We start from the raw sequence: 16,183 nt of genomic DNA on the forward strand, positions 1-16,183 counted from the left end.
ACATTTATTAAATGGCATTGCCATTTCTTTAAAGAGACTGTTTTTGATATAATGTAAGGCATAATGTAGATCAAAACCCAAGCTAGTGATGATGATTTTTAGCAGGTGTACTGAATAACTTTGTTCATAACGTCATTACCTTACCAACCGTTTCTAAATCATTTATGCCACGACACTTCCTCTGCTCTCACTAATGGGACATACTCTTCTCATGCCTTCAATTATACACACTCATTTCCTACATGTCCCGCAGGACCATATCTCTAGATTATAGATGATGTTCTCCACACCCCTGAGAGGCAAGTGTGTCTGGATTGGGTGACTGGCTACGTCATGTGATATAATTTAGTGTGTACAATGCAGCCTGTTGTGCATATAAAGTGATTAAACAGACCACATGTGCTGTAAGACTGTGAAATGGAGTGTTTTTACTTGCTTTACTCCAACTCTGAATCAGTGCTCTTCTATTCAGCCGGCTGACTCTTGTCAATATTTTCATATATTTTATGTGTAAAAATGTGTTTTTATTTTTGATAAATAACTTTTTTGGGGGTGTTTGTGCCAAGTTTTTTTTAATGCTGTAAGTTAATGTTATTAATAAAAAAAAAAAAATTTAAAAAATTAAAAAAAGAAATAAAAGCAACACACGCACGTGTTATTTCTAAAAGAAACTCTGCTGGAGGCTTGGAAGTCCGTTTTAGACTTGAAGCTTGTGACTCTTGATTTACATAGGCAAATCGCAAACAGTCAGAGCAAGAGAAATGTAAAAAAAATAATAGCATCTAAAGCAGAAACATAATACCTATTTACTAAGAAGTCAGCAGTTTTCACTTCTCCATCAAGACAGCTCACTTCCTGAGAGAGACAGATTGGGGATTCAGCCCATCAGGAGAGCGTCACACAGATGTATTTGACTTTTTTAAAAAAAAAAAAAAAAAGCAGTTTCAATTATCAGAGCAGCTCCCTGGAACTATATGATGCTTTCTTTAGTCTGGTTCCAGGCTAACATTTGTCTGGTCAGCCCTCTCGACATTATATGGCAAGTAATACTCGCATGACTTTCTGTACTTCCTTCCTTCTGTAAGAGGCTGTTTACCTCAGCATTCCCCAAGCATATGTCACTTGTGAAAATGATGGCAACCATTGTGCTCCGTTCTCTGTGAGTATGTGAAGGGCATTCGATCTGTTCCTAAGGGATTTTGTGTTAAGTGGAGGACTGCGGTCTTAGTGTCATCATTGTCTAGGGTTTGAATTTGCTTGTGTGTGTGTGTTTGCTTGTGGCTATAGAAATGGCCCCAGTGGAGAAGAATAAGTTACACAGTTGGGTTTGCTGCCATGAAGCCATCTAAGACTCCTCAAATCTATAACAACCCAAAGGAACTTGAAGGTAAGGCTTAGAGTTTAGTTAGTTGAGATAATTTTAACAGACAAGATGACTTATTTGGGTGCATCAGACTGGTTGGCTGTTGGAGATGTCATGCTAATAAGTCTTACTTTCCAATTTCCATCCAAAGTTATTTTACTGACTGTTTTGTAAGCTCAGACGTCTCAGTCAGCTTTCTCTTCTAACAGTTTCTCTGTGTTACATGTAAGTTCATCTAGTCTCTCAAGCAGCATTTATCTGTTTTATCACATCCACTACAAGCCGACCAGGCTGAGTAGGATCAAGAACATCACACCCTTGAATGTTGTGGTTTTGTCCGCAGATTACAGAGCGACTGAGAAGTGTGGCACTTATCTTCAGACTGTAAATCTTACCCTGAATGAGTCAGGAGACTGAACATGCAGTGTACACCACACTGCACATGACAGAACAAATGTGTCAGCTCTGCCATACATCTGCAATAGATTATACAGTTGTATGCACAAGTTTCAGCAGCAGATCAAACATGAGCTTTTCTTTACATGTAAATGCCCTGTTGCTTCTTAACTTTAGAGTTAAAACTGAAAAAAGTTTGTATACCCGCAACTCAGTACTAACCAAATTTTAGTTTATATATCAACTTACGTCTCATTACTGTTGTCAGAAATTATTCCTTCTTGTTGTTTCAGGGATTTTCATTCACTTTTCCTTACAGATCACTTCTCACTGTTTGCACATAATGCTTGTTAATTATCTCTGCACGCATTCAAGTCAATGTTTTAAGATTGGCTCCCAAAAAGCTCTTCATTGTGGATTTTAAAGGCTGTTTTTGATAATTATTTTGTTGTAGGGATGCCCCTTTAGGTTTTGTTTCCAAACACATTCATTTGCATACAGAATGTGCAGATATTTAGTGGAAACTTTCCTCCCATTTATCTGTAACACTGATCACCACATTGCCCTGCAGAAAAATATTTGCAACCTCATGGTTTCAGTGAATGTTGTGCTTTTCCTTCTTCAGGCAAGGTAATGATACTGGTGGCTGTTGCTGAATATGGATAAGTTTTTCAGTTTTCTTTTATTCTTTTTTTTTCATTATTATTTTGTTTAGTATTTTTATGACTTGTCGATGTAGAATCTGTTTTTGCTACTCTGTGGAGATGATGCACATCTACTCCTATGTCTGTGAAACCTCCTTTGCGGCCATATGCTAGTTTAGCCTTTCTGTCCAAAACGCAGTACATTCTGATTTTTTTTTTACCTTGAATTTGCCTTAATGGCTATTTCTTAAATGATTTATTCATACATGAAACTCCAAACAGTTTAAATAAATGTGTATTTCACTGATTATTTCACTTAATTTTCAGAGTGTAATTTCCTTGCTTTAAGAAGAGGAGGAAATAGTTTTTGAGTCTTGCTGGAAGAATTTATCAGGCCCTGCAGTAGTCATCAGCTGACATTTTGTAAAGACTGCTAAAGCAAATTACGTTAATGGTGTTCTGCTTTTTTCTTGTGTTTTGATTATATATTTTTCATATTATACAAACTTCAATGTGTATTTCAGTCCTAGTTCCATATTGTTACGTGTAGATATAATGTAGAAACACTGTTAAGAGGTCTAAAGGACAGGCAAACCATTGTGACAGTGTTATGACAATTCTCAAGGATAAGTTCTTTAAAGTCGCTGCTCAAACTGAATGCGCAGGGTCACAGTTATATTTGTAAGGCACTACTAAATTTTCCTATTAGTATGTATTAAGTTTGTGTTATGGAGAAAAATTACTGCATAGAATGTGATGCACTTCATGTGTGAATAAGTTAATGTGAAACACACTATTGTGTGTGGTTATGAATGTTTTTTGAAGTAGGACCCGTTCATCATTCATTAAGTCTTAAAATAAATTGAGACATTTCAGGAGCTTGATAAATTGCTTCTATCCCTCTCCCTTCCACTAAGCAAATGACTTACGTTTTTCTGATGAAGTAGGAGAAGTCTTTTTAATGCCTTTGAAACACTGTTTGACTAAACTTTTGGCTATATAATGGTTTGTGATTTAATAATGTTTTGTTTTTCAGTTTTTTTTTCTTTAATTAACAGTAGAAACTTAAATGTTGTTTGTTGCCACACTGAATCATCAGCTTCTAGTTGCTGAGCCCGTACAGAAGTTGTATTCGCACGGTTGTACTCTGGCACATATACGCCGGATGCCCATCCTGACGTGACCCTCTACATTGTTCTGAGCTTGGGACCTCAGAGAACACTTGTCCCCCCCTTGGGGTTGCAGCATAGGCTGCATAGGAGTGCACTACATGAACTGCTGACCTCCAGGTCACAGGACAACTCTACCAGCTGAACCACTGCCACAGCAGTAGAACCTCAAATAAAAAATTAATTATCAAAATGTGTTTTTTACATTTTCCACTTTTGCATGCAGCTATAGAGGTAGACCGAGCAATGTCATGTCCCCTTACTGTGAAGCATTTGTTTGGGCAAGCAGTTTACATTAACTCAAATGTATTGATCTGAGGTTTTCCTTCAGATACAGACAAAAACCATAATCAAATTTTTGTAAGCAGCAGGGGAGGATTGCGAAGAATGTGTGGTAGAAAGAAATCGGCGACAAGACAGAGGACACCCAGCAAGTCATATTTATAGAAGGTGAGAAACTGTTACAGAGAGTGTGCAGCAGAGAGGCAGAGAGGGAGTGGGCAGGGCTTTAGGTATGAGAGAACAACAGAACGCGGGGCCGGTGGGACAGAGACGCAGAGTCAGATGAAAGAGAAGAGGGGTGGAAGAGGAGAGTGCATGCTTAAGTATTTCTAAGTGTGTGTGTGTGTTAATATGAGAATGAAATCAGAGTCCAAATGCAAGACTATGAAAAGGGAGAGAGATGCTGGGAGAGGATGAGGAGTAATAGGGCGAGGCAACAGCGAGAGGCGCTGAGTGTGTGTGTGTGTGTGTGTGTGTGTGTGTGTGTGTGTGTGTGTGTGTGTAAGAAATAGTGAGTGAACAGAGCGATGCAGTCATGTCTCTGTGAGAGGGAGCAGCACAGCAACTGTAACCATGCTGAGCCCCAAGATAAAACAGGCACGCCGGGGTAAGGACAGTCCCTCCTCCCTTTTCTTCATCCTCTTCTGTATGTGTTCTTGTCTGTCATTCTTGCTCCTCCATTCTTTTTTCTTTTTAAATTTCCCTCACTGTCTCTGTAGAGCTCCATATGTCCTCCAGTCGTTTCTAGTATCATCAGTAAGGTTTGCTTTTACTGGTCTCATTGAAAAATGCATCATAGAGGGGTAATTGTGTCATACAGGAGTTGCACATCACTGCTGGTTTTCAGCATTCTGTTGGTAATTACCAGCATTTTTTGTGTTTCTTGCATGATCTGTTATGTTGAGTCTTCAGCTGTTGTACCTAGTGCTCAGTGAGAGTTAACAGGCTCTACAACTGGGGGATGTAATCCGTCATGTCTCCCTCAAGTGATTATCTAAATTCCTAGCAGATTTGATTCTGCGGGAGATGGGTTGTAGTAAAGATGGCTGCTGGAAATATAACCCCAACAGTGCCTTACATCCTATGTTTATTCATGGTTTAACTTAGTCATTTGATTGTAAGTTTTGGCAGGTGGTAGATGCTTGATGGGAGAAACACAAGACTATCTTGTAAAACACCACAACTGATTGTCAAACGTAGTTCCTCTAACACATGGTGAAATCCATTTTTCAGGACTGAGCATATACATACCTCTCAGATGACTGTGTGAAGATGAATTTGGTGGCTGCAAGTAAGAAGAACAGCTTCTACCACTGAGATTATGATGTAGAGTAAATATACTGGCTTTGCTTTTTACAGCAGGTGGTTTGCTGGATAGCTGGAAACAGCTCATGTTGTTTTAGGTCAACAGGGAAACAGTTTGTATCTCATCACATGGGGCATCTACAGGATTTTGCTTCAAAGATATTTCCACATAACAAAAACTAAAACCTTTTAAAGAATTTTGATCTCTTCCTGACTAACAATCGAACAACATGACAAATTGTTGGACTTACATACACCTCCAGAGGTCTTGTTCATCTTGAGGTGGGAATGATGCTTCATTTGTCCTCGAGCAAGTCTATTTGTAGGCCGGCATTACAAATGAGACCATAAAAGATTGTAAGAAGCTTCAGGTGGATAGTACAGTATCCACTTTAGCTTTCTTGCCACGTCTTGTGGACTTGCCATCTCTCATTTGCTGTAATGGTATTCTCCTTTGATTAGATTCCCAGCTGTGCTCTTCTTTGACCCTTTTACGCAACATCATTCAGAGATAGTTTGAACAGCATCACTGAGCTGGGTCTGCCCAGGAAGCTTGGATATCAGTCAATCAAATTTGAGTAAATGATAAATTTGTAAAGATGTGTGGATACAAAATCAACAGGAATATGTCATGACATCAGAGAGACCTGATCCAAACTGTAACACAAACAAATTATGACATTGTTACACTTTAATCTGTACGTTGATAAAAATGTATTTTGTGAATGAAAATGATATATTGATTTGATAATTGATGACCGTTTAATAAATTTAATAGTTCACTAATATCCATCCATCCATTTTCTGCCACTTATTGGGTCGTGGAGGAAGCTCCCTAAGCAGGAAAGCTCAGACTTCCCTCTCCCCTGGTACAATCACCAGCTAATCCTGGGAAATCATGAGGTAGTCTCAGGGCAGCTGAGAAATGTATAATCTCTCCAGCATGTCCTAGGTCTTCCTCGAGGTCTCCTCCCAGACTGATGCGCCTGAACACCTCACCATGGTTGTATCCAGGAGGGATTCTTACCAAATGCCTATGCCACCTCATCTGGCTCCTCTGAGTGTGAAGGAGCAGAGATTCTACTCTGAGCCCCTCCCAGAAGTCCATCAGTCTATCTCTACGGAAGAAGCTGGCCACCCAGCAGAAGACACGCATTTTAACCATTTATATTTGTGGTCTCATTCTTTTGGTAATTACCCACAGCTCATGACGATAAGTGATGGTAAGAATGCACACCAATCAGTAAATCGAGAGCGTTGCTATTTAGCTTAGCTCCTTCTTCACCATGATAGACCAGTGGAGTGTCTGCATTACTGCAAATGCTGCAATCTGCCTTTAGATGCTGCATTTCATCCTTCCCTCACTGGTGAACAAGACCCTGAAATACTTGAACTCCTCCACATGGAGCAGAACCTCACACCCAAAGCCTCACTCCTAGGCCACCAAGCCAGATTACCTCAACACCTTGGTTGTGCCTTGAAATTCTGGCCATAAAAGTTAGAAAAATAATTGGTGACAAAGGGCAGCCTTGGCGGAGTCCAACCCTCACTGGAAATGTATCTGACTTAATGCAGACCAAAGTCTTGCACCTGTAACACATTGGCTTGACAGCTCATACAGGGGGCCCAGTACTCCTAAGCAACCCCCACAGAAGTCTCCAAGGGACACGGTTGAATGCTCAAGGGTTGAATTCCACACAAAGTGGTTGGGCGAACATTTGTGTTTTTGAGTGAGAAGTTCCATATCCTCAGATAGTTGTAGTTTTGGTTTGATTATTATCATTATTATCATTATTATTATTATTATTATTATTATTATTATTATTATTACTATTATTATTATTATTATTATTATTATTATTATTGTTGTTGTTGTTGTTGTTGTTGTTGTTGTTGTTGTTGTTATTATTATTATTATTGTTGTTGTTATTGTTATTGTTGTTGTTATTATTATTATTGTTGTTGTTGTTGTTGTTGTTGTTGTTGTTGTTGTTGTTGTTGTTGTTGTTGTTGTTGTTGTTAAAATGGATACTCTTAAACCAGATTCATACATACACATTTCAGGGTTCACTTTTGAAAGTAAAAACATCTTGGGTTCATTTGCATTCTGGGTCCCATGCTTCATTTTGTTAAATTATCCATCCATTTTCTTAACCGCTTAGTCCAGTGAAGGGAAGCTGGAGCCTGTCCCAGCAATCATTGGGCGAGAGGCAGGGTACAGCCTGGACAGGTTGTTAAAATATTTCAGTGAAATATTACTTTTAAAAAAAAAACAACTTTTTTATTCAATCTATTGAAATGCAAAATTAAGTGTACTTCTTTGTACTCTTATCTTTTGGGTATCACTACAACTTTAAAAGCAGTTCATTCACATGGAAGACAGGTGTTTTGGTGTGCACTAATTTAAAGAAGCAAAAAATAACTAAGAGCCCACCAGGCATTCATCTTGCACATGCTCTCCTTCTACAAACAGCTACTCAGCACTTTGAAAAGCTACAATATAACTTGAGTTGCAGCATAAGTACAGTACTTCCCAAAAGACTTGTTAGGACTGACTGTTGTGAAGATTGGTTTTGATTAAAAGGTTTAATCTTTAAATGTGCGTTCTTCATCCATGAATTGTCATAGGATTTATCATTCACTTTATGATGTTTCGTATCCCATTCTTTGAGTGAAGCATTCACCTTGTAGGTCCTTTCTGATTCACAGTTCTTCAGATTAGTGGTTGTTGATGTTGACCTTACAGAGAAAATCCATACTGCGCTTATCCCAACTTGTAAAATCTGAACAATTTTAGCTGCACGTAGCTACACGTACTCCTGTTATTACTAAGTGTTTCAAAGCTTCAGGTAGATTGAAAATACTTGATTTAACCCATTAAATGTTACTTTCATCACTGCCTTAAAGTTGATATAATATATGATGTTTAGAATGAATCTGACTCATCTTGCTGTGATAGATCTATAGCTAATCAGCAGGGAGGCTTGCTTCCAATTCTGTATTTTTAGGATGTAATTTGTCTTAATCTTTATACTTCCTCTGCCTATTTTTATTACGTATTTGCACAGAAAACTTAACTTTAAATGTAGTATATGCTGGCTTATTTTTGTTAATACATTCTAATGCAGTTTAAGTGGTATTGTTATTCAAAGTATAGCATGTAGATTACACTAATTTTACACAACAGTTATTTTCTTAAGAAAAATTAAAGTTCTTCTTTGATATTTCCAGTGTGTTTAATTGAGATGTGCAAGATGTAGTCATGTCTGCTTTTAATATAGATCATGCACAGCCTGCTTCTGCTGTCAGGAGACAGTTGTCTAAATAACTGTGCCTTGTGCACTGTACCCTTTTCCTTCCCAGCAATCATGACTCTGCAAAGGAAGGACATTCTGAAAGGGGAGAAATAAAATGAGCAGTCCAGACAGAGAGCTGATAAGAAGGAGTGAGGGAGACAGAGGAAGCAAAAAGAGAGAGAAATGGAAAGAGAGATTTTAGTCCAGGCCCTTGCAGATACCTTCCCTGCTGTCCTCAGCAGAATGCAGGATGCAATTAACAGGAAAAATGCACCATTGATTTCTTTCTCTCCTCTCCCTCTGCCTTCTGTTTTCTGTCTTGATTCCCAAGGGATCCTTCCACTGTCCCTGTTTCAGCTCTATACCGCTGACCCACAAATGCTAATATCTAATCCATACTTATAATCACTCTGTCTAGTAAAGCGTAGCATGATTCAAACTCTCTGCAGTAAAGAAATTGCATTTGTACTTGTTAGTATCTGGAAAAGAAAAGATTAAAATGTATTGGAATAGATAAAATCGATGTGATTTAAAAGAAAACTTCTTCGAATAACAATTTTGAATTTTTCTAACAATATGAAAACAATAAGACAGTTAAAATTTGTATTTGTACTTCCTAATATCCTTTTGATGTTTTTAACCCCATTAGCTGACGGCTCAGGAGGGGGAAGCAGTGCTCCATCACTACTGTGTACAGCGGAGGTGGGGAGCTGCTGACCTCAACTCGGGACGTTGTGGGTCGGTGGAGGGAATACTTCGAAGACCTCCTCAATCCTACCAACACGTCTTCCCATGAGGGAGCAGAGCTGGTGGACTCAGGGGTGGACTCTCCTATCTCTGGGGCTGAAGTCGCTGAGGTGGTCAAAAAGCTCCTTGGCGGCAAGGCCCCGGGGGTGGATGAGATCCGCCCGGAGTTCCTTAAGGCTCTGGATGCTGTGGGGCTGTCCTGGCTGACACGCCTCTGCAGCATCGCGTGGACATCGGGGGCAGTACCGCTGGATTGGCAGACTGGGGTGGTGGTCCCCCTTTTTAAGAAGGGGGACCGGAGGGTGTGTTCCAATTACAGGGGAATCACACTCCTCAGCCTCCCTGGTAAGGTCTATTCAGGGGTCCTGGAGAGGAGGGTCCGCCGGATAGTCGAATCCCGGATTGAGGAGGAGCAGTGTGGTTTTCGTCCTGGTCGCGGAACAGTGGACCAGCTTTATACCCTCTCTGGGGTCCTGGGGGGGGCATGGGAGTTTGCCCAACCAGTCTACATGTGCTTTGTGGACCTGGAGAAGGCATTCGACCGTGTCCCCCGGGGGCTCCTGTGGGGGGTACTCCGGGAGTATGGGGTACCGGACCCCCTTGTACGAGCTGTCCGGTCCCTGTACGACAGGTGTCAGAGCTTGGTCCGCATTGCCGGTAGTAAGTCGGATCCGTTTCCGGTGAGGGTTGGACTCCGCCAAGGCTGCCCTTTATCGCCGATTCTGTTCATAACTTATATGGACAGAATTTCTAGGCGCAGCCGAGGTGTTGAGGGGATCCGACTTGGTGGCCTCAGGATTGGGTCCCTGCTTTTTGCAGATGACGTGGTCCTGTTGGCTTCGTCTGGTCGTGATCTCCAGCTCTCGCTTGAGCGATTCGCGGCCGAGTGTGAAGCGGCTGGGATGAGAATCAGCACCTCAAAATCTGAGACCATATTCCTCAGCCGGAATAGGGTGGATTGCCCTCTCCGGGTCGGGGGTCAGGTCCTGCCTCAAGTGGAGGAGTTTAAATATCTCGGGGTCTTGTTCACGAGTGAGGGAAGGATGGAGCGCGAGATCGACAGACGGATCGGTGCGGCGTCTGCAGTAATGCGGACTCTGCGCCGGTCTGTCGTGGTGAAGAAGGAGCTGAGCCAGAAGGTGAAGCTCTCGATTTACCAGTCGATCTACGTTCCTACCCTCACCTATGGTCATGAGCTGTGGGTCGTGACCGAAAGAACGAGATCTCGTATTCAGGCGGCTGAAATGAGTTTCCTCCGCAGGGTGGCCGGGCTCTCCCTTAGAGATAGGGTGAGGAGCTCGGTCATCCGGGAGGGGCTCAGAGTAGAGCCGCTGCTCCTTCACATCGAGAGGAACCAGTTGAGGTGGCTCGGGCATCTGGTCAGGATGCCTCCTGGACGCCTCCCTGGTGAGGTGTTCCAGGCACGTCCCTCTGGGAGGAGACCCCGGGGAAGACCCAGGACACGCTGGAGGGATTACATCTCTCGGCTGGCCTGGGAACGCCTCGGGATCCCCCCCGCAGAGTTGGCAAATGTGGCTGGGGAGAGGGAAGTCTGGGCTTCCCTGCTTAGGCTGCTGCCCCCGCGACCCGACCCCGGATAAGCGGCAGAAGATGGATGGATGGATGGATAGCTGACATTTTATTTTGATCCATGTCCATGCAGCTCGGTCAAAGAGCATGGTGTTGGGAGAGTTGTCTCGGCTCTCCAGGCCCTGCTCTCCTCTGGAACAGGAGAAAGCACTGAAGACAGGCTGGTTGAAGAGGCAACGGAGTATCATGAAAAACTGGCAGCTACGGTGGTTTGTCCTGAGGACCGAAGCGCTGTACTTTTACAAGGACCAAGATGAAAACAAGGCACAGGTACATTATTATTACACACATGCAGAACAAAATGATATCTGACTGCAGTCTTGAATATTTAGCTTCATTTGGTTCAAAATCTGAGACTTTTTAACACCTCATTATTTTTACCTGATCATTTATTTATGCGTTTTTTAAATCACTTAGTCTGTTTCTGTGTTGTAGGGGGGCTGGAGCCTATCCAGTGGCCCTCTTGCTGTTAGGTAGTGGTACTAACCTTTTTTTCATCTGTCACACACATACAAGAGGCAACTTCAGTGTGAGTTCAGTGTCTTACCCAAGGACACTTCATCATATAGTCAGGGGATGCCTGAAATTGATCCACATAATTTGGATTTTTAGACAACTGCTATTTGACCTGAACTACAGTCTCAGTTTGTGTGATTAATATTTTGAAGTAATAAAAAAAAAAGAAAAGGTTTTATTTTCTTTTTTAAGGCTACTCATTCTGCACAATGTTATAGGCATGCAGCTATGACATCTTATGTTCGTCCTTCATACTATCCTCCGTTAAGGCATACCAACAAATTCCATTAAACTCTTTGTTTTTGTTATTGCCTTGACATACATACCAGTAATGTGACAACTGGCTGCCCTTTGGTTGTGCAATAAGCACTTAGAGGTTGACTTTTGACTCTCTCTCCGCTGGAAGCATAAAAAATGCAAGTATCTCTGGAACCGCCAGATGGATACAATAAGTAGATGAGGTGTTTCACTGAGTCATCCCTCCCTCCATCATCATTACCTCCCTCTGTTGGACAGTTGCCCAGAGTCCAGTGTACTCACAAGTCTATAATGTTAACATGCACTGCACGTCTAAGTCCAGACCCACCACCTGCCTCAAAGTCTATCTCACATCGTCTCTTTTTTCCAACAGGGTTGCATTCCTCTTCAGGGTAGCCAGGTCAATGAGGTGCCTGCCAATCAGGACGATCCTGGTCGCCACATTTTTGAAATTGTTCCAGGTGAGCAAGTATAGTGGCAGCTCATGATGTAGGGAGGTCATCTTTAATTATGTGACGCTTGAGTCCATCCCACTTGTTGCTAGGCAAAAGGAGGGGTACTCCCTGACCAGGTCACCGGTCCATTGAAAGGACAAAACAGAGAGAGTAACAACCACTCATGCTCACATTCACTCCTGGGGAGATATTTATAAACACCAATTATCCTAACAGTGTTTTCAGACTGTCGGAAGAAGCTGGAGTACCAATAGAGAACTCAGGCATGGAGATCACACAAACTCAGAATGGCCCCAGGCGAGGTTTGCACAAAGGACCAAATGGCATATGCGTCTCATTTATAAATCCATTAATGGAATTGATGAAATTAATTAATGGATACAAAACTTTTCAGTATGAATAATAATCACAAATAAACATTTTGGAAAAAAAATCTCTCAACATGTTTAATATAAAAGATAAAGTCATTTTCATCAACTAAATTAAGTTTTAACATAAAAAAAGTGGAAATGGACAGAATAAAAAGGCCTGGACAGTGAGAGAACTGCAGCAGAGTGGGAGGCTTGGTGCAGTTGCTGCTGTCCCCAGGGAACACTACTCTTTCTAGGTTGTTTCTTTCACTCACAGCACACTATGCACCACAGTGCAAGACTAAGTAACCAATGCAGGTACTGCTACATAGCCTGTGAGGCACAAGCCCCATAAAACTCTATTTTAAAAGCTGTGATTTAAGTGTTTTATTGTAAAAAAAAAAAAAAGAAAAAGAAAAAAAAGAAAAGAAAAAAGAAATAGAGGATTAACTGAGAATAAACTATGTTGTCTTTCAAGAATTTGTATCTTTTAAATCTAAAACTGGGAGTTGTTTAAAAAAATGCTCACTATGTGACTTGAAAGGGATAAATTTTATATAGTGCCATCAAAGCTCAGCTGAAATAAACTAAATGTCACCGTTAAATGTCAAACAGGGTGAGCTCAAGCTCAGTACTCAGAGGAAAGATAGGCAGAGCTGCATGACTGTGTCTTTGTACTTAGCAGGGATGCTTAAGCTAATAAGGTTATTTAAAATACAGGTACTGCTATCTGTAGTTTATTTGTTAACAAACAATACAATAATTCTGCAAATACAGATGGAGAATTACTGGCACAAGTGCAATATATGTTGAGCTCTTTGCGAGTTTACCTGGTTTTGAGATGTGTTTGTAATTTAGCTATAATGATTTTGAGGTATGGCTATGTTTTCAGGAGGGCCTGGAGAAAAGGATCGAACCAGCATAAGCCATGAATCATTCCTGCTGATGGCCCACTCACAAAGTGACATGGAAGAATGGGTCAGAGCCATACGAAGAGCTATATGGGCTCCACTCGGAGGAGGTGAGATTTTCAGCCTTGCACTCTGCAGGCTTTAAAGGTAGATAGGACTTGGTAAGCAAAAGAAATATTGAGCTATTAGCAACCTGACATGTTCTTTGTTGTGTGGATGCAGGTGTTTTTGGGCAACATTTAGAAGAAACAATGTCATATGAGACCCAGTGTAACCCTCAGAGAGCAGTGCCTGTATTGGTTGAACATTGCGCATGCTTCATACGGGGACATGGACTCAAAGAAGAGGGTCTTTTCAGGGCCCCCGGGCAGACCAATCATGTTCGTGAGCTGCAGGATGTTTTTGACCGTGGTGAAAAGCCAGTGTTTGACAGGTGAGTCAGCAGGAGAAGATTACATATCAAACATACTATACTGCAGTAAGCCAAGCCATTACTTTAGAGGGATAATATTCTGTAATGAGTGCCTGATTTCTATTACAGTTCCACTGATGTCCACACAGTGGCATCACTGCTAAAGCTGTACATAAGAGAGCTCCCAGAGCCCATAATCCCCTTCTCCAAATACACACAGTTTCTCTCTTGTGCTCAGCTTCTCACCAAGGATAAAGAAATGGTAATTGTTTCCAATAGACTCCATCGATATTTTTCAGACTCTTTTCTTGGTGATAACCATGCCTTCATTTTTTTCCATTCAAGGCAATCACAGAACTACATAAACAGGTGAAATCCCTTCCTCAGGTCAATTACAATCTTCTTAAATACATCTGCAAGTAAGTGAACTATGTCTTGTAATTAACTGTATGAATCAGTGATGGTCTCTTATGTGATGGGTTTAATTATTGGTGCCTTCATCTTAATTACTTCACAACTGAGGAACGTATAATACCAGAGAAATAACATAACGCCAACACCCTCAACAACAGGGGAAGTGACATCACCTACTGTATGTCCTCTCTGCCTTCTGCATGTCTATAAATATCACAAGCTGAGCCCACGCAGCAGCCACCATCATGATTCAGCCATTTTCATCAATCATTTTGATCTCACTGAATGAAAATGCTATCGCTTTTACGTGGCGCTGTAAACATTGATGTTTTTTGTGGTTGTTTTGGTCAGATTTCTCGATGAGGTTCAGTCACACTCCAGTGACAATAAGATGAGTGTTCAGAACCTGGCCACTGTGTTTGGACCCAACATCCTTCGGCCTAGAGTAGAGGATCCCGTTACTATGATGGAAGGTTGGACATTATATATCAAACATAACAAATTATTTATTTTTAATCAATGCTACACGACATCTACAGCACTTTATGTGTTTGTCATCATAAACAGGAAGTTCACAAGTGCAACATCTTATGACTGTGCTGATCAGTGAACACTCCAGACTTTTCCCACACAAGGAGCCCCGAACTGAAAGCCCACGAAAGCAAGAGCTCCAACGCTGCAGAGTGGAATGGGTTTCGCAGGAAGATACTGACCCTACACCTTGCTTAGCTGTAACCTCTAAACCCCCTCGAGAAATGCCTCAATCTTCCATTCCTCATACAGACAGTAACAAGACTGCATCAAATCCCGTTTCATCTGAAAAGGGGGAAGAAGGTCACGTGGAAGGGAAAGGTAAAAGCCAGACAGATGAAAGAGTTGTGGAAAAAGTAGACAGCATAACTGAAGAAGGATGTGAAGCAGCTGTTAGCCCCAGCAAACAGTCTAAAGCCCTGCCCTCCTGGAGGTGCTCATTCAAGGGCAGTGCAGCCTCTGCAGGGCAGAAAGGGAAAATAGGGGGCTCGGCTGGGGATGTGTCAGCAGCTGGTGGGAGCAACTGGCTGATGAATGGCCTGTCGTCTCTCCGAGCTCACAAGCGCACCACCTCATCTGGTGAAAGAGTGAAAGACGTGACTTTGTCTCTAAAGGATTCCACCCTCTCTCTAAAGGAAACCACTCTTTCGCTTAAGGACTCACAAAAAGACTCTGATGAAGACAATTTGCGAAAATCTCTGTCTAACAGAGTTTTCCACCAGTCCCACCGACTGTCTGCCTACGACAACGTTGCCCCTTCCAGCTTAAGCCTGCCTGCTGACAACTCACCCATCTGGACGTCTTATGAAATCCCCTTAACGGAGCCTGAGGGAAGTGATAAGGCAATAAAATTACAACAGAGTCAAGAGAGACCCAAAGATGTGAGGGACAGTCCAAATACTCTGGACCACAGTGCAAGCTGTAACAAGGAAGAAGATGTAGGAGCAAATGAAGATTTTCCAAACATGTTGACCCAACTCAAGCAGGAGCTGAAAAAGCAGCGGATGAGCTATGAAACCTGCATTCGCAGGTAATGCTGAGTCAGCTGTTTCTCAATTAATAAAAATCAGTCTGAAGTGTCATTTATAAATCCTTCTTCTCTCCTTTTAGGTTGGAGGAGTCTTGCTCTAAATACCAGTCCCAGATAAACCGCCTTGAAGAAGAACTGGACCAGGAGCGGAAAAAGTTCCACATGCTGGAGATCCGACTCAGGAACTCGGAGCGGGCACATCAAGATGCAGAAAATCGAAACGTCCTACTCCAGCAAGAGATGGAGGAATTCTTCAAGACACTTGGAGATCTTACAACAGGAGCAACACGGGCCCCCTAGACCAGACCAACCTGCCTTCATCTGGTCCTAGAGGGGCTCAGCTGCTGGGAAGAAAAATCCCAAAGTTTTTAAGACCAAATACCTCTAGTGCAGTGCTTATTGCCATCTTGCCCTATTTAATATGTCAGTCTTTGTGCCTACACTGACCAGTACCGGTGCCAAACAAGAACTCTTTTGGACCAACAACCATTAATTTAATCATCCTTACATATAA

General features: G+C 41.9%; 1 protein-coding gene across 1 annotated transcript; it reads left to right on the top strand.

Moving 5' to 3' along the window:
* Window positions 1-4,427: 4,427 nt before the first annotated feature.
* Window positions 4,428-15,969, top strand: arhgap22a (Rho GTPase activating protein 22a; the record flags this gene model as incomplete). The annotated part of the gene is made up of 10 exons (XM_079248781.1): window positions 4,428-4,461; window positions 10,866-11,062; window positions 11,940-12,027; window positions 13,264-13,392; window positions 13,505-13,715; window positions 13,824-13,956; window positions 14,040-14,113; window positions 14,460-14,581; window positions 14,676-15,669; window positions 15,750-15,969. The coding sequence occupies 10 exons, from the start codon at window positions 4,428-4,430 to the stop codon at window positions 15,967-15,969; spliced, it is 2,202 nt and encodes a 733-aa protein (XP_079104907.1).
* Between the last annotated feature and the right edge of the window lie 214 nt (window positions 15,970-16,183).

This window comes from Telmatherina bonti, assembly GCF_933228915.1.
Source record: "Telmatherina bonti genome assembly, chromosome: 11".
NCBI classification, from domain to species: domain Eukaryota; kingdom Metazoa; phylum Chordata; class Actinopteri; order Atheriniformes; family Telmatherinidae; genus Telmatherina; species Telmatherina bonti.